The 27,802-nt window shown below is 39.7% G+C and overlaps 1 protein-coding gene across 5 annotated transcripts in view; it reads right to left on the reverse strand.

Annotated features, from left to right (window-relative positions):
* The window catches only part of ddhd1a (DDHD domain containing 1a), a 52,595-nt gene extending 35,072 nt beyond the window's left edge, over positions 1-17,523 (reverse strand). The window contains exons 1-4 of one of the 5 annotated variants that reach the window (XM_056241892.1): positions 17,445-17,523; positions 16,034-16,659; positions 12,251-12,427; positions 4,226-4,321 (exon numbers count right to left, since the gene is read on the reverse strand). In XM_056241892.1, the coding sequence (XP_056097867.1) occupies positions 4,226-4,321; positions 12,251-12,427; positions 16,034-16,607 (847 nt within the window). In that variant the 5' untranslated portion in view covers positions 16,608-16,659; positions 17,445-17,523. The other 4 variants (XM_056241893.1, XM_056241894.1, XM_056241890.1 and 1 more) reach the window with 4 other exon arrangements.
* Positions 17,524-27,802: the final 10,279 nt, after the last annotated feature.

Consider the following 27,802-nt stretch of genomic DNA (forward strand, 5'->3'; position numbering starts at 1 on the left):
TGGTTTCAGACACCACTACAAATGTTTTTTTCCTCAAATAGTGCCCTATTAAAGAGTTTAGGGGGCGATTTTGGACACAGACATTATTTTCGCAATTGTTTGGTGTTCCACATTGCTGGTAAGAAGTATTTTAACACTAAGTTTTACCCGATGTACGGGTGTAACTGGAAAAATTAGAACATCGTCCAAAAGTTCATTTATTTCAGTAATTCAACTTAAAAGGTGAAACTAATATATTATATAGACTCCTTACATGCAAAGTGAGATATTTCAAGCCTTTATTTGTTATAATGTTGATAATTATGGCTTACAGCTTATGAAAACCGCCAAATTCATCAAAATTACAACAAATAAAGGCTTGAAATATCTCACTTTGCATGTAATGAGTCTATTTAATATATTAGTTTCACCTTTTAAGTTGAATTACTGAAATAAATGAACTTTTGCACAATATTGTAATTTTTCGAGTTTCACCTGTACATCTGCCATAAGTGTATTACCATAAACATGTTTTTTCTTTCTTTTTTACAAACTGAGGAATGACTGAAAACGATTCTCTGGGGTAACTGACGGCATGCCACAGATGTGCTGTATTAGACCAAAGCATTCCTTCACCGTACAAAGTAATTTTGCACGTTTCTAAATGCATCCAGTTTTGATCGGTGTTCATTATGATGTGTGGACTGAGTGAAGAGTGTGTACTCAGAGCTGCTCTTGTGCACAGGTGTCTAAAGCTGATCGCCATAGGAAAGCAAACAAAGGAGGCCTAGAGCATCATGCCGAAACACAGAACTGTTCACATTTACAGCCAGTCCTTCACAGTGATGGGATCTATAGACCCAGTTTCTATTAGGGCTGTCACTTTACGTTCGAAAATCGATTGCACAATTGATCGGACCAACCAACACAAGTGTCGAAAACGAAAATAGGGAATCGATTTTAACAGCCTTTTTTTTTTTTTTACCAAAAATTAGGTGTTTTAGGTGGACAGATCAATACAGCACACAGAACATGTGGGATGCTGGACAATAACAATGTCTTTTCTGTTCACCAAATGCTTTTTAATATTCGCTATTACTTCAATGCAAGTGAACAAGCGCGCCGTTATCTGTTGCGTAGTGATGTGTGTGTGTGTGTGTGTGTTCAAGTAAGCCAGAAATGTGCAGATTCTGCAATACGCTGTATTTAATATATCATGAGGATCACGAGTTGCGTATTTGCGCTAAATCCGCGCAGATTTGTCTTACACGAACTTCCCCAGCAAAGTGAGTAAACACAGAAACACGCCAGATTGGCTCGTGATTTGACAGCGTTTCCCGCCAAAGTTCATTTGTACCCGCATTTGGCGGGTCGAGGGAGTTAATCTCAATCCCTGAATGTTGCGCTCCTGTTTGTCATTGTGCTGAAACTTCACGCCAATAAATCATCAGGAATATTGCTGACTTGTGCGTCTCAAGCGCCCTCTTTACGCTCGTCCTAATGCCTGTTAGGTGTCCGTGGATTTGCCTGTATTTGGTGTTGAAAATGGAAACGCCTTTAGATGGAAAATCGAGTTTACAATCGATTCAATGAACACTTACGTCTCAAAAATCAAACAGGATTTTTTCACAAAAGTGACAGCCCTAGTTTCTATAGATTGGTGTAAAGTGAAAGTCCCTCGATCAATCTCATCTGTGTAAGTGAGGGCATTCAGAGGACAGAGGGGCGATTAAGTCTGACAGACACGCATGTATTTCCAAGGCTTCAAATTTGAGCCTTCAAAATGACATTTCGTAATCACATCTATCATAACAATAACAAGGCGACAAAAGATTTTCAATTTTTGAACCAAACTTTAAAATATTAATAGAGGACCATATTAGCACCATCTTATTAAATAGAGCAAACTCATTTTACAGATATGCTGTTTTATGAATGCAACAAATTGGGCAAAAGTGGATTTTTTTTTTAAATATAACTTAAAATAAAAAATTTAAGTAGCTATTATAGCAAAAAATGATGAACAGTAATCGACTACATTTTGGTCCAATGGCTGATGGAAATATCTAGAGAGGAGAAAGGCTAATATAATGCCAATATATATTAAATGCATATATGGCAATACAATATGACAAAAAGAAAATCACAACAGAAAACATAATATACACAAAATGTACAAAAATAATTAAAATAATAAGATATTTTGAAACTGACACAAAGGGCAACAAAATAATTGTGTTCCTGTGCCAAAGCAATGACAATAATCTTATAAAAAGGCCAAGAATCGTCTGAATAATTGACTTACTCACTGGGTCTTGTATGGCACTATTGCAAGAGGATCAACATATTTATGTTTGAAAACTCTTGAACAAACATTTCCCAGAGAAAACTCAATGAGAGCATGAAGTACTACTCTACTGCCCTACATGCACAACATAAGCCCATTATGGTGCCAGGAGCCGAACTAAAAGGTACTCAAGGGTCCGAATAAAGATCAAATTATATAAATATGGCTGCCGAGGGCCTCATGAATCAATGGAATAGATGATTTGTAAAGGAAAAACATCCCCAAAACATAACGTGTTGCATTATATGTGCAGCGTAACAGGAGAAGCGCGTATTAGAGCGGGACCAACTTAACTCTGAGGGATTACGGAGCCACCGGAGGTTAAGAGGACTTGTGTCGAAAGGCAGCCGGTCAGGCTTTTAAGAGTCGATAGGCACTTGGTTTTCTACATGTATTTTGAAGGTTATGAATCGCTTCACCCAAGCTGGAATTTCATTTCTGCGAACAAGCAGAATATCAAAAAAAAAAAAAAAAAAAAAAAGGCAGATAAAGGAGCGTTTGTTCAAGAGAACCAAAAAAAAAAATCCAGAAGAATTTGCCCACAATATCAACGAAATTGGAAGTTCAATGTTATTTTCTAGTTCACTATAATAAATGAAGTGTGGCTTATAGAACACTCATATTTCATCTCATATTTGCATGAAATTAGTGACAGAACGACAGCATGTCAGCCAGCTGGGAGGTGATTGTAGTCTTTGAAGTCACATGACTTTTTTTTTTTTTTTTGTCATATCAAATAATTGATTGGTAAACATGTTTTCATTATAATGTATGTACATGTATTTCTTTTTAGCAGAATATAGAGGGTGTGAATGACTGACATCTGATAGCTTGATCTAAAATGACCCAGTTTGCAGCATGTCAAACCGGACCGGATTAGCTTTTAGGGTAATTGTCTGTAAATTAATTGGTCGACGTCTGTAATGTTTATCATCAATTAATGCAGGATGAGCGATATTAGGATTTGTCAAGACGGGTGTGTCTACTATACACTGCCGACAAAGGTAATTGACCTAACGCAACATTTATTTCTGTACATATGTAATTATGCAAAAAAAAAAAGAGAATATATGAGAGATTATTAGGAATATATCATTAAAATGTCTTTATTTTTTCACGTTAATTATTAGTGTTTGATAAAACTAAAGCTTCAAAGAATGATTCCTCATATAATGTCTTGTCGATTCGGCATGAAACGGGAGTTGCAATCGTCTTTTCTTTGGTATTGTGACGCATATCCGGTTGAAACGGCATCAAACCAAAAGGGTGGGAGTGCGACTTGATTTTGTCTATCAGAAATTGATTAACTTATTGTCATTAGCTAATTGCTGAGATCTTATATGAGTGACAGGTTGCTGGAAGAGAGGGATTTTGGGGATTTCTTATCATCAATCATGGATTATTCTTTCTACTGCAATATTCCACAAGAAATAACAATTTTAATTTCATTGTGATTAAGTTTGTGAACTATTGGCATTTTTTTTTATTTCAAAGTTGTAAATAAAACAAAAGATTATTGGAGTACATTTTACAAGAAAATACTGTTGTTGTTTTTTTACTTTAAAATTGTACATTTTCTTTGTAATTATATGTGACATTTACCAGAATTGTGAAACTAAATCCTATTTTGTCATTTTTCACAATTTAAAAAACGTTTGACACTGTACGTATCCCAAACATTGCTTTGAGTGTTTTGGAAACATCAGATTCTAATAATAGTAACACAATAAGGAAATACAGCAGGGAAAATAGGAAAAAGTGGGCACTTTCAAAGAACATGAGAGCCTAAAAAAACACTTATGAAACTGGGTTTACAACTAATGGGAGGGTTTCTAATGAGCAAAAGGCGGAAAAGGAGAATCAGCATCTACAAGGAGTAAAAACGGAGGGCTGTAGTACCTTGACATCGCTTTCGCTTGTGACATTTAGCACTCGTCTGATATCCGCTCCATTTGAATAGAAAGGGGAGGTAGAATGGGGGGAAGTGGGAAAGAACTAACAAACCAAAAACAGTCAATGGTCACGTTATTGGCAATAACACCTCGCTAGCACAACACACTAACCATTAGTTTAATAAAAAACAACTACCAGACTGTGTTGTACTGTATAATATTCAGCTCAAAATACAAGTAATACCATCATATTGTGTTGTTATTCCAACAGCACAGCCACTTAAGCAAAGTTTCACATGAAAATCCTGCTTCTCACTTAAGACAGTCTTGTATTCCTGACGAGTTTACTGCGTTTTGAATTATGGGTGGCACTTCCGGTTTGGGGAACTTCCATTCAAAAAGGCTGAAACGAATCATTTCAAATCATAAGCTTGCCCTACAAATAAAGCTGATCCGTCAGTTTGACTGGATGAGCAGTCAGTTTTCCTTCATGATTTATTTTCAGACATCATGAGAATAACGTTATACTTGATATTTTAACGTGACATGATATAACAAGAACAAGCTCTTTTCAGTCGCTGCTTTCTTTTCCTCATGATGATTTTCTTTTTTTCCTTTGCAATCCGCTGTAAAAGTATGAAAAGGGACAACATATACGGCACATCTGTGGTCTATTCTCCCGAATTTAATTTACGATATTCCATTAATAATTCACTGGAATGGACGAAGAATCTCTCGTTATTCTCCTCAAATCCTCACGTCTCTTTCCAGGTTTGTTTTCACAGGGAAATGCAATTTATAATCTGTCAAAATGACGGAAATCACTTTGATATAGTGTCACGTAATGCTGAAGTTAATGAACATTTTTGATTAAGGCTTGTTATACAATACAGATATATATATATATATATATTAGGGGTGGAACGGTACACAGAAGTCACGGTTCGGTTCATACCTCGGTTCAGACATCACGGTTCGGTACGATTTCGGTACAATGGAGTGAATAGCAAAACAAAAATGCAGAAGGCTTTTTTATAAATGTCTTAAGCCTTGTATTTTTTATATACGTTTTATTAATAAAGGCATAGAACCAGTTTATTTGTAGTGCACTGACAGTAGTTTTATATTATTAGTTTATTAATTAAATTATTAAAAAGACCATGAGATATGTTTGGTAATTGTACCTGAATGAATTTAAAATTAATTTGCTATTTCAGATCAATATATTTGTTTTCCTTCATTTTAATTAACCCTAACTTTATTCTCATCTGAATGATAAATAATTGATTTCCGTATAAAATAATACTACCATTAAAAACTTTTGTTAACAGTTGTAGGTTACAGTTTGACATGAGTTTAGAGTGTGACAAAAGCACAATGTTGTGTTTTATTGCGAGTGTACACAAATATAAGTAAACAATTTGCCGTTTTAATGATGTCCTGTAGGAAAAAAATGACGGAGTATGTTTTTATGTTTCCACTGTTCGATCGCCCGTGCCTCTCTCACACACACACACACTGTCCGATCGCGCGATTCGCGCCCGCGCCTCTCTCTCTCTCTCTCTCTCTCTCTCGCACGCGCACGCACACACACTCTCTGTTCGATCGCGCGATTCGCGCCCGCGCCTCTCTCTCTCTCTCTCGCGCACACACACACATACACACACACACACACAGTGTTCGATCGCGCGATTCGCACCCGCGCCTCTCTCTGTCTCTCTCTCTCTCTCGCACACACACACTCCAGCATTGCAATCTTGATCGCAGCCTGTTCATTGCTGCGTTCACAGTCAGTCACACCAAAAGCGAATAGAGCGAAATTTATCGCTATTTAAGAGGTTTTTTTTATTTGTACCGTGTATTCTCCGTGCAAATTCGTGCACCGAACCGTGACGCCCGTAGCGTTTCGGTTCAATACGAATACATGTACCGTTCCACCCCTAATATATATATATATATATATATATATATTAGGGATGGCCCGATACCATTTTTTTTCAAACCGATACGAGTACGAGTATTTACATTTGTGTACTTGCCGATACCGAGTACCGATACCGATATTTCTACCGCAAAAGTAATAGGCTCCCAGAAAAGAAGACGACTATTTTAGAACACAGGTTAGAAGACTGTTTTTATTTTCTTCTCTGCTTGTTTTAACAAGTCTAAAAATAAATAAAAATTAGTAAAATAATAAATGTATTAACACACAAACCACTGTTAATTTAACATAAAAGCAAGCAGGCTACTGCGTGCATGGTCTGGCATGACTGAATGCGCGCAAAGTGCGCTCCCTTAATAAATCCTAAAAGCTGACAGTTCATCACGATCTCACACATCTCTGTTATTATCAATGAAGCTGACTGCACAATCAATCTTTCATAATATCCACACTTTGTTTGTTATAATTAGAGGATTTGCCAGCATACAGAATTCAGCACTGAACAAAAAAGTCCGTTTTGAGCGGTGAGGGGAGTCTATCTTAAATGCTTCTGATTGGCCATTGCGTTCCAGAAATCAACACATATGTCTGTGATTGGCTACATCGCTCAACGCTGTAACCATGTTATGAATAGAAACTCTGTCCTGTAAATCGTTTCTATTTTGTTGTAGTTGTTCTTGTTGCTTTTCTGCAAGAGATGAATAAAAATCTTTTAGTTTTTATGTTTTATTCATAGATATTTCTAGTTTGCGGGAGTCCCGCGAATCGTTTTATTCTCCCGTAACCCGCACACACAGAGTGAGTGCATTACCACCCGCGCGCGCGCTCGGCCATCAGATCTATGATGCGTCTTCAGATGTTTAGATTGCTGGTGTTAAACGATGTACTTTCTTTCCCTCCTCTCGACACCTTAGCTGAACATAACTCACAGTCTGCCTTGCTGTTGTCATCATCCCTTATCTTGAAATGAGCCCAAACCGCCGACATTATACTTTCCTATGCCTCAGTTCACCTCGACAAAGCACTCGCGGCGGCCAGTTTCGTTTTGCAAAATGTACGTGGTATCGGTGCGTGGTATCGGCGAATATTTATGAGTACGAGTACGAGTATATTAGGACAGTATCGGCCCGATCCCCGATGCCAGTATCGGTATCGGGCCATCCCTAATATATATATATATATATATTTGCCTACTATAGTATAACCAAAGACTCGCACTTTTGGGGCTATTTGGTCTGTTGAAAGTGCCTTGTTGATTCTTTTACGCTTTTAAATTTCCTTTTAATGTTCGATGGTTGAAGGGTGAGTCGATTAATGTCATCTCATTGTGACACTTTTTTAACGTATTGCGTTCGTAGAGCGAGCCTTTCACTGATTGTTTACAGCTTAACGGAAGTTACACCCATAATTCATGCAAAGCGTCATGCGGCGCAGGAATAAGGTGGATAGAGGTCTTTTTAAAGGATTTTCATGTGAAAGCATGTGATATAACCCAGGACACACATTTCTCATATCATTTAAGTCTCAAACCAATAAATGTTGCAAAAGTAAAGACACGGTGAAAACACAAATTCACTTTATCTTCTGTCATGTAAATTACAAAGTTTGCATAAACTCGTACATTAAATATATCAACATAATTGGTCTTTTATCAATTCAGTGTTTAAGAGAGATGTTGTTTTGTAAGCTTCAACCATTCCCCGACCGCATTAACAAGCTCAACATATGCTATAATAATCGAATATTGCTATATTAATCTTATTTGGTCATATTCCAATTATGCATCTATTGTGTAAACGACGTTAACACAACTACCTAAAGTAGATAAAGCCACTGTGTGACATGAAGAAGACTGAACAAGTTGATTAAATGACAGTAGTGAATTGCAAAATATGCAGTGTAATAAATGGCAAGAAGAATATCTCAAAAAGAATATATCAGAAAAATTGCTGATATTATACAGCTTCTGTACACAGGGAAATCAGAAAATTGTGTGCATGTAAACATGGTCTATTTCTAAATGATTCAGTAAATCGAATGCTATTTTATAGAGAGCAATCACTCCTCTGCGAGGCTGTATTATATATATTTTCCTTCGCTCCCTTTATTTCTTATAGACAAACCAATGTGGAGCTTTTCTCTACATTTTCAATAAACTCAAGCACTCATTCCGCTCTCATCAGATTTATCTCCACCCAGTCCAAGCGGCATTTGAGTCATGAAGGTTTACAGTTTTCAGCAGTCTGCATCTTTTAAAAAAAAAAGGAGATTTATTACACTATCAAACACAATAAGTGTGGCATATAAGAGAAAGTTGTGTCCATAATAACTCTTTGAATGTTAAAACACTTTCTCGTATCTCATGCAGAGTCAATTATAAGTAAGCTTTTGGCAGATTGACTTTTTGAAGATTGTAAACACTTTGATGGTCTTGAAAACTGACGTGCGTCATGTGTGATCAAAAGTGACACTCAAATAAATAGTTTGGACTGAAAATAAAATAAGCTACAGCTGAAAGATGTGATTTAGACGGAGAACAACAGAGGTCCCAGTACAGAACCCTGTGGGACTCCATAATGAATGATGAAAATTTACAGCTTATTCAATCAAATCTGCTATCCTGGTAGGACAAAAACTGTAAAAGTGCAGCTGAGAGATTTGCACAGACTGAATGGGGCAGATTAGGCAAGTTTTTCTGGTTCTTTACTTGTAATTAAAAGCTAGACTCCAGTGGGCATTCTTGTGACTCAATGTTTAAATACACATTGGGTGTAATTGTGCACGACCTACATTCATCTCCTCATGAGTACTCTTAAGTTCCCTGCAAGACAGTGAACATAAAATGTAGTGTAGCTTAACATAAAGGAAGAGAACCGGTTCCAAGTACCGGTGGTACCGAGTACCCGGTCAAACCCGGTTCTGGATGCGCATGAATGCACGAAGGGCGTGAAGTTGTGTCCTCTTCATGAAAGCGCTGAGACATGGCGACCGGTGGCGCTGCTGATGTGGTGTTTGTGTATAATAAACTGCAAAAAGACTATTTAAATATTAACCCTTCATGTTTTGCTTGTCTCTGTGTGAATGAACGACGCAGACGCGCGGTTTCATTTAACGTTACCTCACACACACACTGAAGCACGACGTGACGCTCGCGCTGTTTTCAGTCTCTGCTGCCTCACGATATGACATGATTCATGACTCATCTCCGAGAGTCACTTCATGAGCATTTTACAGTTTCATTTGAGAAAAACGATCGTCATATCATACATGCACAGAAACTCAAAGGTCTTCACGGCAACCCGTCAAATTAAAAGTTTGGTTTAACTTAAAGAAATTGACAGAAATAATTATATGAGGCTACTGTACAATAGATTTAACTACGTCTCCACTAATTAAAAATACTACTACTAATAATAATAATGTGTGCATAGAAGGTTGCTTATTTTTCACTTGATTTTTTTTATAAGCAATATTTCTCAATATCATATTTTCATTTAAACAGCATGTAGCCTTCAATGCTTTCATAAATTTACCGTCATAAATAATAAAGTCATTGAATTGAATTTAATATTTTTTTCAAAAAGTTGGAAAAATAGTTCAAACTGATTTGCTGTGGTACCGAAATTGGTACCGATACCATTAAAATTTTACGGTTCTCGGCTACTGGAATTTTGGTACCGTGACATCCCTAGAGGGGACCAATCACAGAACGGGGAGGGAGCAGCAAGATGATGACGACGTCTATGCGACACACCGAAGCAGTAGGTTTATACCCATGGATCCAACATGGCAGCAGACGCGAAGTTACCTTTCGATGCAGCCTTAGATACATACGCCATCGTGTACACATAAATCTCTGACACATGATCGTCTTCTTCCTCGTCTAATTTCTGTCGCTCTACATACGTCATCTGGTATAATTGAAACGATTGGCTATGAGTCGTACAGGCGCATTTGATAGACATTCGTAGCACCCAATAAACGTCTCTGGGCATTCGTAAACCACGCCTCAAATACGAGAAAATGATCATGTGGTTCCCAGTAGAGCCCGACCGATATATCGGCGGGCCGATATTATCGGCCGATTTTAGGCATTTTCCTAACTATCGGTATCGGCATTTATAATGGCCGATAAATGAATATTTTTAAAAAATGCGGGTGCGCTTTTTATAGGGCCATTTTGCATTAAAAGTAGCCTAGTTTCACGTTTAGTACATTTTGCTTACTAATTATTTAAAATAGTATAAAAGTACTACTGTACATATGTAATTAAAAACGTTTTCATTATGATATTATTAATTTTACTTTAGTAAAAAGATCTGAGTTCTTCCTCCACTGGTAGAGATTAGAGGAATTAAGAGTAAAAATATAAGATAATAAGGTTTTGTCAGTGACACTTTTTATATATTTATTGATACAAGTTATGACTAAATTAAAAGACAAAGTCGTTAGTGAAGATTATGCAACAGTATTTAGAATATAATATAACATGCAATGCAAACTAGTTTGGTTACAGCTCAGCTGTATAATTCTCATTCTATCATTCCCCCTGCCTCCATTACATATCTGTGTCACACAAGTGTTTGATTACCACATTTGAGTGATCATTGCAAAACGTGTTTATAAAATATATTTAATCTGTTTATAGCGACTGTGTAAAGTACCCATCAAAAGTTTGTACACACCAATAGGAAAGTGTCCAAACTTTTGACTGGTATACTGTACTATAATACACATAAATAATATTGCTACTGTATTATAATATACACATAAATAATATCGGCCGATATATCGGTATCGGGTTTTTTTACTCCCTAATATCGGTATCGGCCCCCAAAAATCCATATCGGTCGGGCTCTAGTTCCCAGACCACGTCTCAATCTCAATGAGACGAGGTCTGACGTTAGCCAGGCTACTTAAACCCGGTTGTAACATCTCAATGTGAAGAGTCACAATGACTCAGTGGCACTTTTACAGATTTTCTTCTTTTTGCAAAAGCGTAATTTGAGGACATTCTCAGTATCAGTGTCCTCTCTTCAGGCCTTCTGTCTCTGACAGTCTAGAGCATCTGTGCAAATTCTCCTTTATCCTCAAGTTGACTTTTGTCTCATTGAATATCTCTAAAGACCCAGTCGTGTTTGAACTCCATTATCCTATTCAACTTATTTTGCAACGTGGAAGAAAGCTGTTTTCTGTGAATGCACAAGACTTCCGATTCATTAGCATCACCATGATGGATACTCAATTGTGGGGTTGTTTTTTTTTACAACTATTTAGTTTCCATCATTGCTCCCATTCACTTTTCAAAGCTAAATGACAATAAATGTAATGCAAATATTTAAAAAATCAGAAAGATCTTTATTGGGAGCACTATGCCATCTTGTCGATGTTTAACTACAGACATTGTTATAGAACATTTTAACATTCAAACAAATTGATTCAGCATTTCTTCAGTCAGAAGTTATTTAAATGCATAGTGAATGTAATCCACAGCAATCAATGCCCATATGATATTTGTAATTAATTTAATTGTTTTTTACGCTGAAGTGACTGAAGCTACTGTGCAATGCAACATTATGTAGTTTTGACTATCCAGTTTTATGCATTCTAGTGTTTTGTAACATTATTTTACTCCCCATATTTGCTGGATTGAGACAAGCCAGTTTTAGGAGTTGGTTTGGAGCAGATTATTTCAGTACGGGCATATTTTGATGGAAACACACAGTGTGTGAAACACAGTGGAAAAGGGGCTTGTGTTTTTATGGATCGAACTGAAAACAAACAAAAAAAAGTGTAAAATGCCTTTGATGTAAATGTTATCATGATGTTTTAGAAATTGCATGAAGATCATTTCAGTCACGGACGCTATGACATACACACAAACATACACACAGTCACACACAAACAGTCATTTTTCAACAGATACTGACAATAAGGGCAGGTGTGACGTTGTCACGAACAAAACCTTGCTGATGGATCCTTCATTTGTTTTTCAAATACTTCTAAGCTAACAAACAGCCTCACACACAGGAGGAATGCTCTCTCTTTACCATTACAACCAAATGATGTGCTAGTAGTGAATTCGCTCACCATCTTTTCTGTCCACAGTATGGGCCAGCGTGTCAGTCTCAAAAGCGTCCTGTACCTGTTGTCCTCGGAAACATGTCAGGTGCTCCTTCTCTATGAGTTCGCTCTCGTCCTCCTCTACAGGCGTCCATGTGCCATCAATGAACCACTGGCCTCTCATGACAGGGATGCAATCCTGTTCTACAAGGTGGGAGACACAAATAATGATAGAACAGTGAAGGACACAGAAAATAAGTAAGAAAAAAAAACATTCAACAATCAAACATGCATTAACCTTGGGTAAATTGTATTTTAAAGGGGCCCTTTTCCACCTTTTCAACTTAAGTTAGTGTGTAATTTTGCTGTTTGAGCATAAAAAATATCTGCAAAGTTACATAGCTCAGAGTTCAATGCAAAGGGAAATTTTATTTTATTTAACACGATTCACAGGAACTACAAAGAACGTCTCGTTTGGACAACATGAAGTCATAATGTTACTCATTTAAATAATCCCCACGCACGGATTACACTAAAAGTGGACGAGGCCTGGTTGAGCTGCATTAGAGAAGACAGCGCTGTCGCTGTCAAAGAGACACCACAACGTTCCCAAAACTCATTTGTTTGATCTTCCGAAGGCTGACGAACTCGGAGTGGTTAAAGCTTATTTTAAACACTGTTCCTGAACATTATAACCCCGACGTTTATCTGTGTGCTGCAGTTTTTATGGAGAACAGCTTGTTTTCTGTTGCTTTTGTAAGCTTTTGCTTTTGTAAGACGGTTCAGTGCTCCTAAGAAAATGAACCATGGTTTTGTGGACGATTACTGTTTGTATTACCTTAGTTTTCCGACAAATATCATGATTAAATGGTGGATAACATTGTATCTCAGGGCTCTAGAGTGCGACCAATTTGTAAGGGTGCGACGAGAATTTTTCCTAGGTCGCACCAGTGCACCTAACGTTCTTGCATGATCGCATCATCCGCTGCCCCTCCACAAACGAGTCTTTTGTTCTGCTTGCACGCATGGTTGGATCATATCGTGGTCTAAACCAATCAGAGATAGAGATTGGGCGGGTCTTTGCCTCTGATTGGTTGTGGTTCAGATATTCCTGTAGGACTAAAATGCTCCGTGCTGCGCCTGCGTGATTGAAATAAATTGTGACCTGTGCACCAGAGAATCACGGCAATCAGCAGCATCAGCTAAATAAACGCAGGAAAACAGACGACGAAGAAACTTTTAAAAACGTAGGCTACTTGAACTAGGTAAAAAATATTGATTTCTCGATTTTAATCGATTCTCATTGATTTTTACGAACCGTTGGGCTATGCTGTTTTCAGTTGATGGATGAATGAATGGAACATTGTAGCGAGCATCCCATCCAATAAATCGCAATAATCTTTGTGCTTTGTTACTATTGATATGAAACAAAGTCTCAGATTTCAAATTAGGTCCATTTTCTTACGAAATTCAAAAACATAAATAGTGTTTTGGCGCTGTGGCGTGAGATCGCTCTGGCTCAGCTCAGCTCAAGAGAAGCACATGATCTCCTCTTCTGCCTTTATAATACCAGTTACAGCACGAAATAAACATGAACGAGCATCTGAAAGTGTGTTAAAAGATAGCGTACAACTTATCGAAATCCGTATCATGTCACATGGAATCGCTCAATCGGTGTTTCAACCGTGGAAAGACGTCAGTAAAACGCTTGTAAACAATGTAATGTAACGTCACATTTACCTCAGAAAAAAACATATCCAGTGACTATAAACTCGTTAGCTAGCTAGAAAAATTAACTCTAGAGGAGCATTGTGCCTAATATATGCACCATATTACATATTCATTATCATTTTTAATGTTTTTCAATATTGAATGCATGTTGTTTGAAAAAAATCTGGCAAGTTTTTATGCAGCCACCATTTAAATGTTTATATTTCATATAACTTTATTATTATGAAAATAAATAAGTGTAATTTAAGTGTTTGTGTACAAATCAGCTTCAATATTATAGTAGGCTAATGAAGCCTATAGGCTAAAACTGACTCCCAGTTTACAGCATTAGTTGAGATTTGTTTTTCTTGAGAAAATTTGCCATGTGTTGTACCTGATATCCAAAATAATCAATATTGAATCGAATTGTGAAATTTGTGTCAATACCCTAAACTTGAACAATGTAAAAACAGCACTTTTTTTTTTTTTTTTTTTTTAGATTTATATTTTTAAATACAGTATAATTGTGCTTCAAATACTAAAAAAAAAAACTACACCTTATTCTTGTTTAAAAGCATTTACATAATATATATGAATGTATATGGAGCGTGATAAAAAGGTGACCTTGAAATTGTGGCGTTAAAGGCGACGCGAGACGAGGAAAAATTTGAGTGCACCTAAATTTTGTGCTGGTGCACCTCAATAAAAAAGTTAGGCGCACCAGTGCAACCAAGGCAAAAAGTTAGTCTGGAGCCCTGTATCTATAAGAATATTACAAAAAAACATCATTCCACTCTGACAGATCCTGTGAAATCCGTGCTTGAAATCCATTCAGCACGATCCTCTAGTTTGTTAACATTGTCAGGGTCTGAATCGGGCTCAAACTGCTTTGAAATGGACGCCATCCTTAATATTTACATCCGAGTAGAGCTCGCGGATATGGAGGGGCGGGACATTTCCCGAACACGCACGAAGCGCTGCCAATCATAACACACTGGGCCAGCGAACCAATCACAGCACATTTCGTATTTTCGGAAGGAGGGGCTTCATCGAAAACAACGCGTTCAACCAGACTGGGGAGAGAAGAGCTGTAATAATGTAAAATATGTGACAAATAATGTGTTTTTTGAACAAAATTGGGATGTGGGATTGATAAGCTGATGTTAATGTCAATGTGGAGACGATTTGTAAAAAGAGCCAGCAGTGTCTATACGGACTACGGAGATTGTCCAAGGTTTAACGTTGATCGGTCTTTGATGACTTTTTACAAATCTTATATTGAGTCCGTTTTAACATTCGGTGTACATGTTTGTAAAAGATTTACACACTAAATTACTGGCAACACACGCACCTCACCAGACAGACTGAAGTGATTCCCCTTCACCTGAGATGCTAATGCAGTTAATCATTATGCAGAAAACTAAACATGTAGCCTTCAAAGTTATGCACAGAATAGAGGTCCTTATTTTCTGAGAGTTTATGTTAAAGTATTCCACAAAATGTCAACTACGTTAGTTCATTTTACATTGTTCATTTGTTTTTTGTTAGTGGTTTAAAACTAATTCATCCTGAATTCCAGATGGAAGAATTCGTACGGGTATATTGTATTTATTTGCATACATTGTTTGCAATGTTGAGAATTCTCAATAAAAAGTCAATTAGAAAAAATGAAAGATCTTTCTTCACACCTGACGTGAACAAAAGTGTCACAGACACCAACGAATATTAATAATTCAGTGGACAGGGCGGGTAATGATGCACATGTTTTCAAGCATTTAAGCTTAGAAGTGTTCACTAACACTAGAAGGGCCAAAGGACTCTTAACAGCAAACTGTGTAATTTAACCATTTATTAATTTGTATTATTTTACTTAGGCTGTTTTCCTGGCTCTTGTTGTGCATTTTATTGTTGTTTCCTTCAATGATTGTGTGGTTTCATGAGATATTTCTCTTCATGAGTTAGACATTGGAAAATGTCTCCATTTTAAGATTTTTATTGTCACAGGATGTTGTGAAACAGTGATTTTTGAATTGCTTTTGCTTTGATAATATCACTTAATAAATGTGACTTGACTTGCATCCATCAACGAGCAATACTTACGATTCCAGTACACCGGATAGCACTCTTTATTCCTCACATCCACTTCATAGAGTCCTCCTCTCACACACACTGCTTCGACACTGACGTCCACACTGTCACGTCTCTCGTCTCCACCACGCGTCTCCAGCGACGGGTCTCCTCCATCCAGACCATCATCTTCGAGAAGCTCCTCTCCACCACGGTTTAAAACCCTTTCCGGGTTTCGCTCTTTGAAGATGCGATACATGATTTCTATCCTGAGAGAGTCGTGTCCCATGAAGGGCTTCCATGTCTTTTTGTCCTCTTTGTAAAACCACCTGACTTCCTCCGGTCCCAGTTCGGTGACCACCTCGAACCGGCGTCTGGAGGAGCTGGGCCGTTTCCGAATGTCGAGCAGACGGTTCTTTTCCTGGTAGTCTGAGGCAGGGCTTGTGCAGTAACTCGTGTTGGTGGTGTGGAAGTAGCTGGCGACTGAAGTTGTGCTTAGGTCCAGATGGCCCGTGGGAAGGATGTCCGAAGCAGGACTTTTGAGTCTCAGCGCCATTCTGTCCCGTGGTGAAGTGTGTGTGTTCTTGTCTGGCTGCAATGTGTGCATCCCTCTCCCAATGGATTCATCGTAGAGCCTGATGAAGTCATCGCTCCAGTCTCTATTGCCAAAAGACAGTTTATTGCCAGGATTGTTAATAAACCGTGTCTTCTTAGTACGACTGCTCATAACTCCTTGCTTGTGGAGCGGCTGTCCCAATCGGAGCTGACCTCAGTGACGTCATTTAACAAGGGTTAAACCTCATGTTAAAACCTGACACTAATATTTAACAACTAAATTACATGTTATTAAGCTGGTTCTATCAGAGTTATGAACAAAAGTTCTTCCAGTGACGTTAACAGAACGTTCGTTCAAAGTTGTTTATACGTCATAGAACGTTCAGATAACATTCAAAAGTAGCATTCGCACAATGTTTACAAAATGATCAAATAGAACGTTCCCCTAACGTTCGCATAAACACGAGGAAACGTTTTAAAAACGTTTACAAATCTTGTCGTTTAGGAACGACGTTTCAGATCGTTAGCAAAACGATCTCAGAATGTGTTTTTGTTAGCTGGTATATAGGCTAACTTACCTGGCAATAAGACGTCATAGCACAGTAAAAAGTAAACTTACCACGTTTAAACGCACATTAAACGAGTCTATGTCATGCTATTTAGCTGTTCTATTAGCGACTAGGTAAAGAAGAACCGGTCTGACAGACCACACTGATTCCTGCACTACACCGGATTTTGCTCGTGCAAACCTGCCGTCAACCGGAGCGCGTCATTTCACAGAATCACGCTCTTCCGCTCTGTTTATCCGTAAATCAGTCCGTGTCGCAAATAGAAACATAAGCCTGTGCAGTATTCCAGTCATGCTGAGGGTGGAGGGAAATACACTGACCTGCTGGCACACTGACAAGTGCGGGATGTGCGATCTCACGTCACAGCCCACGTCGTGCGTAAGCGGTCACGTACGAGCGCATCCTGCACTTGTTGTTCCTGGGCAACCATAACCATCCAGGAGGAGGAAGACTGTTCACCTGCTGGAGCGCGCACGTACTCGTGAACGCGCTCGAGGCTACACGTGTTCAGTGGATTGCTTTGAATTCAAATTAATAAGGTTAAAATGTGATCTGTTATAAACATATATTTTTGCATTAAAAATTCAAGAACTGTAGGTTTTTAAATAGACGCTATGATGGCTGTGATGTGCAGTAATTCTTTCAAATTATGAAATATTACATCGTCACACTGAGAGATTGATGTTATTAAGGTTCATTGCTTTTTATTCTATTTTTTTTTTTTAAATAAATAAATAGGATATTGTTTGAACCTTGAACCTTAAACCTTGGTGCAAAACAAGAACACACTTCTCCATTTTGTATTTCCATGTCTACATGTGTTGTTTTGAATTCAAATTAATTAGGTTAAAATCATGGGCGTCAGTTTGGTTTGAAATGTGGTGGGGACAGAGACGCATTCGGAAGGGCATTTTCAAAAGTGCTGGGTACAATGACGCATTCATTATTTTTTCTCTTTCGCGCAGGTCATGGTTTGAAAGACGATGTCCTGTAGCTTACTGATTGAAATAAATAAAAATGTATGATGTCCGACCAAAAATGTGATGGTACTTTGGGTTTAATTGGTCGTAAAATGAGATCTAATATAATGTTGTCAGAATCGAGAATTTTTACGTGAATAAATAAATAGATCCGCCTGCGTTGCATATGTATTGTAATAGTCCAGTGGCAGAATTTTTGCCAAGCGTGTCGGGGGTTGAGGGTTCTAGTCCGCACTCGGTATAGTTTTTTCCCCTCATCAAAACCGATAATGTTTATCAGTGGTTGTATATCAAGAATCTTGATATACTTTATCACTGATAAACATTATCGGTTTTGATGAGGGAAAAAAAAACTATACGAGTGCGGATTAGAACCCAGAGAAGCAGGGACACGTTTGTGTGCATTTTGAATTGTGATTTCTCTGGAACGAATAGAATCTCTGCAACGGATTGAAGCGCGCGTCCGAGTGAAGACAACACATTTCAGCGCTAGATCGCGTCTTATTTAACAAATGAATGAAACGAATGCTGCTAGTTAACTGGAGATGTTTTATTTGTATTGTTACATCCGTGACGCGAGATGTTTCAAAAGTGGTGGGGACAATATCGACCCTGGCAAAAAGTGGTGGGGACATGTCCCACCCGTCCCCCCCGTAAATGACGCCTATGGTTAAAATGTAATGTGTTATAAACATATTTTGCATTAAAAATTCAAGAACTGTGTTTTCTTTATAGACCTAGGCTACATGTTGGCTGTGATGTGGAGTAATTATTTCAAATTATGAAATATATCATCATGTGGGGGTTGATGTTATTTAGGTTCTTGCTATTTATTTTTTTATTTTTTTATTAAAAATTGTTCAAACCTTAAACATTTTGGGTTGCCATCCAGGATCCTTAAATGGGCTTGGTGCATTATAACATGAAAACACTTCTCAATTTGTATTACCATGTCTACATGTGAATTTCATCTACAATGCATCCACAAAAATGCGTTAGGCCTACACAATCCCAGAAGTGACTACAGATAATGAAAATTAGGGGAAACCAGGAACAGCATTAATGATAGAATTTAGCAGAAATTAAGTGAATTTATTGTTATAGCTCACATTTTGGTTGAATTCTCTTTCTTTACTAAGGTAATAACAAAAAATGTTCACAAGATGCCGCTGTTGTCTTGCTACTGACCATCAACTGAGATGAGTTCTGTGTTTTGTGGTGTTTCTTGGTTCCTCTGACCAGGTTGGGTTGAACCTGTTGTCCAAGAATTTGGCGTCCTAAATTTAGATTGAAATCAAATTTGACAATACCTTTTAAATGGAATATATTACAGTATTTATAATAAATTATTTATCCGTGCACATACTTTTTTTTAAAATTCATGTTCCTGGTAATCTTGAATCAGAATATCTTTCTCTCTCAGCATGTCTTCTTTTCTCTGATGACGAGGGCGGGGCTATAACCTGTCACTCACATGAGATCAGCCAATAGCAAACCACAACCATCCAATCAATTCCTACATTTGTTCTTGTTCCAGAAGCGCTTCACTCAGATATACGCCACAATAAGGAAGAAAAGATTGTCGCAACTGCCATTTTATGCCGACTTTAAACCATTCATCAATTAAAGGTGCAGTGAGCAATTTCTGAGAAACTGTTGAAAGTGGATAGCACCACAACAAACTTGAGGCCAATCAGAAGTAGGGGCTGGGGGACCCTGGGCTTGAGTTTATGTTTGGGCCCTACTTACGCTACACATAATTATGTGCACAAATCACACAAATTACACAAAAATTCAAATATGCTTTGAGGTTACTAGAACAATTAATATGCAACATGCCTATAGTCAAAGTTTAGTGGTAGGCTAATATTAAATAGTCATAATAATACAATATAATGCAGGATGTGCTCTCTCGGTTGAGAGAAGATCAAAACTCTAATAATAAAGCTAAGAGAAAACAGTATTTTTAAATGAATTGTCATAGCTATCTGTCCTATATGTCAGATTCTTAAATTTATTCAACAAATTCAATCAGAATGCAAAGACACGGTGTATGGCTATACGACCAAATAAAAGGAAGTCTATAGGTCTATCAATCAAATCCATTTTTGGATCGACACATAGACTGTTTAAACATGTATGGATTTACACAGAAAATTATAACTGCATAAATTATGTTGAGATTAATGTTTTAAATGTAAAACTTTTATGTAGAAATATGAAATGATTGAAATAAATGATATATGCCTGTTCCTATATTGTGATGGCAGTGGAGAGAGCGCTCAAAACTCTCCAGAGCACATCATTTAGTGAAAAATTAATAGATTACCCCCACAACCTCGATCTCCTCCTGCACTGGTTCGATCTCCTCAATCTGGATTTATAAAAAATAAAATAACAGATTACTAGTGTGTGTGTGTTAGATATGAAAACAACAAAACAGATGGATGGATGGATAGATAGAGATAACTTAAAGGGTTAGTTCACCCAAAAATGTAAACTCTGTCAGTAATTACTCTCCCTCATGTTGTTCAACCCCGTAAGACTTTCGTTCATCTTCGGAACACGAATTAAGATATTTTTGATGAAATCTGAGAGCTGGATCACTCCTCCATACTAGTCCATAGGCTTCTTCAGGGATTGAACTTGCCGGCCTCGAAAAGTTATTAAAGACATCGTTAAAATAGTCCAAGTGACGACAGTGGCTCAATCTTAAGTTTATCAAGCGACGAGAATACTTTTTGTGCGCAAAAACAAACAAAAATAACGACTTTATTTCAACTCTTCATTTCCTTCTCTGTGGGCCTCGAGTTAGTTAACGTAGTGTGATTCCGTAGAGCTACGTCACACGTAGGTTCACTATTGGCCGACGCTGGTCATGTGCGTGATGCGTGTGACGTACAACAACAGAAGCTTACGCTATTACACTAGTGAACTGACTCGAGCCCCACAGAGAAGGAATATGAATAGGTTAAATAAAGTCGTTATTTTTGTTTGTTTTTGCGCACAAAAAGTATTCTCGTCGCTTGATAAATTTAAGATTGTTTTATTTTATTTTAACGATGTCTTTAATAACTTTTCGAGGCCGGCAAGTTCAATCCCTGAAGAAGCCTATGGACTAGTATGGAGGAGTGATCCAGCTCTCAGATTTCATAAAAAATATCTTAATTCGTGTTCCGAAGATGAACGAAGGTCTTACGGGGTTGGAACAACATGAGGGAGAGTAAATACTGACAGAATTTTCATTTTTGGGTGAACTAACCCTTTAAAATTCAAATTATTTTAAAAACTTAAAATTCAGTTTGGTTACCAAATGTTGTGACAATCACAATTATTGTTATGCAAGTTTTTTTTTTACTTCCCCCCCCAATCTACACCCCTTTAAAAAAAAAAAAAAAATTCTCACTCCAAGCTAAACTCAAAACTGTGTGTGTGTGTGGCAGCCCTGCCACACACACACACACACACACACACACACACACACACACACCCACCCACCTGTCCCACCCGCCTTTTAAAACAAAGTTACGCCACTGAGTTGTTATATAGCCTATATTTTAAATATTTTATTTTGGATGTATTCATTGTGATTATACTGGTTGGGTTTATAAAAGTTGTCAAATTTACAGGATATCTTTGCTTGGGGCATTTGGACACAAAGCTATGTCTATTTCCGAATGCAATCGCGTGCATCTCTGATGATTTGTGTGTGTTGAAAAAAACTTACTCGGTTACTAACGTAATCTCGGTTCCCTGAGAGTAAGGTTCCCTTGGGTTGTCCGGCAGATTCCACTCCTGCTCTGAAAGCCCAGTTAGGTCCTCTCTCAAACAAAGTATGCAAACAAATCAAAAACCTTGGAGTGATCTTTGACACTTCACTATTTTTTGACCAACAAATTAGTGCTGTTATTAGAGGAAGCTTTTTCCATTTAAGATCAATTGCAAAGTTGAAGAATGTTCTTTCAAGCAAAGATTTAGAAGTTGCAATTCATGCATTTGTAACATCACGATTAGACTATTGCAACTCTCTTTATTGTGGTCTTCCTCAATCTACACTATCACGATTACAAATTGTTCAAAATGCGGCTGCAAGACTTTTGACTGGGTCTAAAAAGAGGGATCATATTTCTCCTGTTTTGGCATCCCTTCACTGGCTTCCCATTAAGTTTAGAGTTGATTTTAAGATCCTTATGTTTGTCTATAAGGCGTTGTCTGGCTGTGCACCAAGGTACATTTGTGACCTTATTGTGCCATACTGTCCTGCTAGGGCACTTTTGATCGTCAAATCATTTGCTTTTAAATGTGTCACGATGTCACTACAAATTAAAAGGTGATCGGGCTTTTTCTGTCGCTGGGCCCAAGCTTTGGAATGCTCTTCCTTATCATGTGAGGTCTGCTCCTTCATTGGATATTTTTAAATCTACTCTGAAAACACATTTTTATTCTTTAGCTTTTGGAAATTTGTAATTGTTTTTATAGCGTAGTTCTGCTATGCACTATGTACAGCACTTTGGATCAATTTGTATTGTGTTAAATGTGCTTTATAAATAAAGGTTGTTGTAAGGGAACGAGTATTGCGTAGCTAATACGCAGTGGGGAAACTCCTTTTCCTCGAAATATTGAAGCTATAATTTAAAACGCAGTGCAGCTGCACAGTGAAACGCAGCAGAGCGTCGAGCTCACTCATTGGCTGTGCTGCGGCAACTGCACATCCAATGGCCGAGCGCCTCTGAACGCGCGACCAATCAACTGACTTGGCGCCGAGTACGTCAGAGTAACTTTATTGAACTGTTGTAAATAAATGTCACATTTGCGTTCGTGCAGATGTTCGGAAAAACAGCACTTTTGCTGGTGTGATAACTCACATTTATATAGGCTCCTAAATGGGCGTGGCCTAGACCTATAATTATCGCTAATTTCGGCCAAAATACCAGGTTGAAATCAACTGAAGTGACACATCCTGGCAGATTGCAATAGTGGGGCAGGATACGCAATACTCGTTCCCTTACTCTCAGGGAACCGAGGTTACGTTAGTAACCGAGTACGTTCCCTTTCGAGAACGGTCACTTCGTATTGCATTGCTAATACGCAGTGGGGATGCAATGTAAAACACAGCCCATTAGCAACTGGCTGAATTAACCGGAGCCTAGGGAAAACACCCCAAGGCTCAACAGAACAAGCCATAATCAGTCTCCCAGTGTAATGACACTAGCCAGACATAGTCGAGTTCATGAATAAAACTGGGCTCATAACCGTCCTAGGACTACTTGTGCCTATGGACAGTAACATGCTAGACAGATAAAAAAAAAAAACAGACACTGTCGAGTTAATATCATACTGAGAGGACATTGGCCTGCAGGCAAGGTACCTCTAGATTATAAAATCTGACAAATGTGGACGGCAAGGACCAACCGGCTGCCGCACAAATTGGTACACCACTAAACCACGCTCACGATGAGGCCATGCCTCTTGTGGAATGGGCTTTAGCGCCCATGGGACAAACCTGGCCCACAGAGGCGTATGCCAGCGAGATGGCGTCCACTATCCATCTGGATAGTCTCTGCTTTGTGACCGGAACCCCCTTGGTGTGGCCACCAAAGCAAACAGAGAGCTGGTCCGACTGCCTAAACGGTGCAGAGCGCTCTAAGTATATTTTTCCCTAATGGGACACAGCAGATTAGCGCCACCATCATTCTCCGAGGGTGGAAGTGCTAGCAGAGTAATGACCTGCGATCTGAACGGGGTTGAGAGCACCTTAGGTACATGACCGTGCCTTGGCTTGAGAATGACCCTGGAGTCATTTGTCCCAAATTCCAGGCAGGATGGGCTCACGGAGAGCGCCTGCATATCTCCCACTCGCTTGACTTGACTGGAAAGGTCCCATGCTGGTATAGTGGGAGGCCTGGGGGGATTCAACCTCCTAGCTCCTTTGAGAAAACGAACGATAAGGTCGTTTCTCCCCAGCGACTGGCCAGCCACAGGAGCATGGTGAGCTGCCATGGCCGCCACATACACTTTGAGTGTGGATGGGGAGCGACCCACATCCATCAGCTCTTGTAAGAAAGAGAGCATCACTGACACTTCACATGAGTGGGGCTCAAAGTCTCTGGCTGAGCACCAGCCAGCGAATACTGACCACTTTAAAGCGTAGAGGCGTCTTGTAGACGGTGCTCTAGCCTCAGTGATGGTATTTAAGAACTTTTCTGGGAGGTCCTCGGATACCCGTTCAGGGGCCATACATGGAGGGCCCATAAGTCGGGGCAAGGATGCTAGATCGTCCCGTTCGCCTGTGTGAGGAGGTCCTTCCTCATTGGAACTGGCCAGGGAACAGTGTCCATCATCCGTGCCAGCTCTGGAAACCACGCCTGGGTTTTGCAGAGGGGGGCTACTAGGAGGACTGAGCATCCGCTCTCCTTGATCCATCTGATGACCTGATGACTATGATGACATACAGGCAGCCTGATCTGAGGCCACCCTGGCGATTTAAATAGGATACCACTGACATGTTGTCCGTGCGGACCAAGACGTTGTGTCGGCAGTGGCTCAGTGGTTCATGTAGGTTGTCTACAAACCAGATGGTTGGTGGTTCAATCCCCGGTTCCACCTGGCCAAGTGTCGAGGTGTCCATGAGCAAGACACCTAACCCCAGCTGGTCCCGACGAGCTGGATGGCGCCTTGTATGGCTGACACCGCTGTCGGTGTATGAATGAGTGTATGAATGGGTGAATGTGAGGAAAACTGTAAAGCGCTTTGGTGGCCATTGGGTCTGTGAAAGCGCTATATAAATGCAGTCCATTTACCATTTACCATTACCCTGAGGTCTGGCAGAAAGGCATTCAGGGCTAACCAAACTGCTCTCATTTCCAGGCAGTTGATATGTAAGCTCTTTTCCGGGCTCAGCCAGAGGCCGGAGACAGGCTTGCCCTCGTGCAGCGCTCCCCAACCCTGGTTGGAGGCGTCTGTGAAAATTACTTGGTTACACTTTATTTCGATAGTCACTTTAGACATTCTACTAACTATAAGTAACTTTTCAACTACATGTCAACTAACTGTCATTAGAGTATTAGTAGACTGTAGGAGTCTGTCAATAGACTGTTAGGTTATGGTTAGGTGTTAGGGTTCGGGTTAGGAGAACAAGTTGACTTGTAGCTGCGAAGTTACTTATAGTAAGTAGAATGTCTGTTGGGGGACCAACAAAATAAATCGTTAGCAGATATTAAGTAGACAGTCTATTAATACTCTAATGACAGTTAGTTGACATGTAGCTCCAAAGTTACTTATAGTTAGTAGAATGTCTAAAGTGGACTATCAAAATAAAGTGTTACCAATTACTTTTCTCCTGGAGGCCACACCCATAATTACACCCGACTGGTACCAGTCCTGGGCTTTCCAAGGGACCAGAGCTTCCACACAGCGCTGGTTCACCATAATGTGCAGGCGGCCTGACCGCCATGCATGGGCTGGCACACAGCGCTTTAGCCAGTGCTGAAGGGGGCGCATATGTAGTAACCCTAGTTGTAGTACTGACGATGCCGCAGCCATGAGGCCGAGAAGCCTCTGAAACTTCCTGAGGGGTGCGCGCGCACCTACCCTGAAGGAGGCTATCAGCTGTTGGATAGAGAGAGCGCGCTCTGAAGTGAGCTGCGCTCTCATCGTTGCAGAGTCTTTAACTGTGCCCAAAAAGATTACATTCTGGCTGGGTGACAGTTTGCTCTTTGACTAATTGATTCTGAGACCCAGACATTCCAAATGGCTGAGTATCATGGATCTGTGTGTCAATAATTCGGTCCTCGACTGAGACATAACGAGCCAATCGTCGAGATAATTCAGCACGCACACGCCCTGTTGCCTCAGGGGAGAAAGCACTGCGTCCATGCACTTCGTAATGTACGGGTTGCTAGGGACAGCCCGAATGGCAGGATCGTGTATTGATAAGCCCGCCCCTCGAAGGCGAATCTCAAGAATGGCCTGTGGCTGGGCGTTATCTGAATGTGAAAGTAAGCATCTTTCAGGTCCACCATGAAAAACCAATCCCCGGGGCGAACTTGCACGAGGATTTGTTTGGTAGTTATCATTCTAAACGGCCGTCTCATGAGGGCTTTGTTCAGATGTCTCAGGTGCCACCGTCTTTCTTTGGTACAAGAAAATAACAGCTGTAAAACCCTGACCGGCTCAGCGTGGGGGGGACCGGTTTGATCGGACTTTGATCGGAGGAAGTAGCCTCGCTTTATAATGTTCACAACCCAGTTTGACACATCGGGGATGGCTTGCCAGGTCTGGGCCCTTGTGGCTAGGGGTTGAACATATATTGTGGCTAGGTCGCCTAGCATAGGGCAACCTGATACCCTTGTGTTGTGTTTTGTGCACATGTTCTCTTTTGGGTTGTTTTGACAAACCCGACAGAGAGATAGTGACAACTGGGGGGGGGGCGGTCTCCTAATACATGGGGACCGGTTACCCGGGTGTTTTGTGTTTGAAACATACTCTTTTTGTGCTTTATTTGGGTCGCTGTTATTTGTTTGTAGGGGAGCGTGCAGTGCAACGACCCGTGAACCATTGACTACAGTATGAAAAACTCCAGCCGCCTGAGCTGAACAGGGAGCTGTGAGTTCTAGACGAGCTCTTTTTGAGGGTCGTCCGCTGTTTTCAAGGCTTGCTGATTCTGGCTTGGTTCGATGGCGAAAAGCTTCGGTGAGGACTCAGAGACGTGAAGTGTCGCTGAAGTTGAGTAAATCTGGTATTTTGGCCGAAATGAGCAATATTTATAGGCTTAGACCACGCCCATTTAGGCGCGCTCTGACGTACTCGGCACCAAGTCAGTTGATTGGTCGCGCGTTCAGAGGAGCTCGGCCATTGGATGTGCAGTTGCCGCAGCACAGCCAATGAGCGAGCTCGACGCTCTGCTGCGTTTCACTGTGCAGCTGCACTGCGTTTTAAATTATAGCTTCAATATTTCGAGGAAAAGGAGTTTTCCCACTGCGTATTAGCTACGCAATACAAAGTGACCGTTCTCGAAAGGGAACACAGATTAAACACACTCACAACAGACACACCACAAAGCAGAGACGTTATAGCGTTGGCAGCAGCACTGAGCGGAGTTTTGCACTGTAGTGGACACGCACCGTTAAAACAATCAGCGGATGGCGGTTTGTGATGCGGTTGCGGATTTAAAAATTAGCCCATCGGCGCATCTCTACTGCCCACTAACCAAGCAAGAACATTAAAAAAAGCCTCTCGGCTAAGAGATCTAGTTGGTCGCGCCTCACTTTTTGGCAGTAACGGTAACGGTGTTATTAAGATGGGAAGAGTAATCAATTAGATTACTCGTTACTGAAAAAAGTAACGCCGTTATTCCCATCTCTGTTAATGACATTTGTAGGTATTCTTAATTAAATATATAGATTGTACTGAATGTCAGCTTGCCTTTTTTGGGCTCAAGATAAGGATTTACTGAGTCCACATGTCATGCAAACAAGAGACTCTGCTTCTGACCACAGGTCGAGATCTGTCGTTCCAAACACACAACTTTGCGATGCTGTTTGCGAATGTTCGTTGGAACGATGGTTTCGGGAAACAAAGATTATGATGATAACGACGTAACTTGCGACCATAGTTGGCTAATGATGCTTTCGGGAAACGCAGCCCAAGTTGGTTTAAACCTCCTGTCCAAATGTGCAGTCTGAAATTTAGATTGGTGT

Source organism: Rhinichthys klamathensis, unplaced genomic scaffold, assembly GCF_029890125.1.
Source record: "Rhinichthys klamathensis goyatoka isolate OS25496 unplaced genomic scaffold, OSU_Roscu_1.1 h1tg000682l_1, whole genome shotgun sequence".
Classification (NCBI taxonomy): Eukaryota; Metazoa; Chordata; class Actinopteri; order Cypriniformes; family Leuciscidae; genus Rhinichthys; species Rhinichthys klamathensis.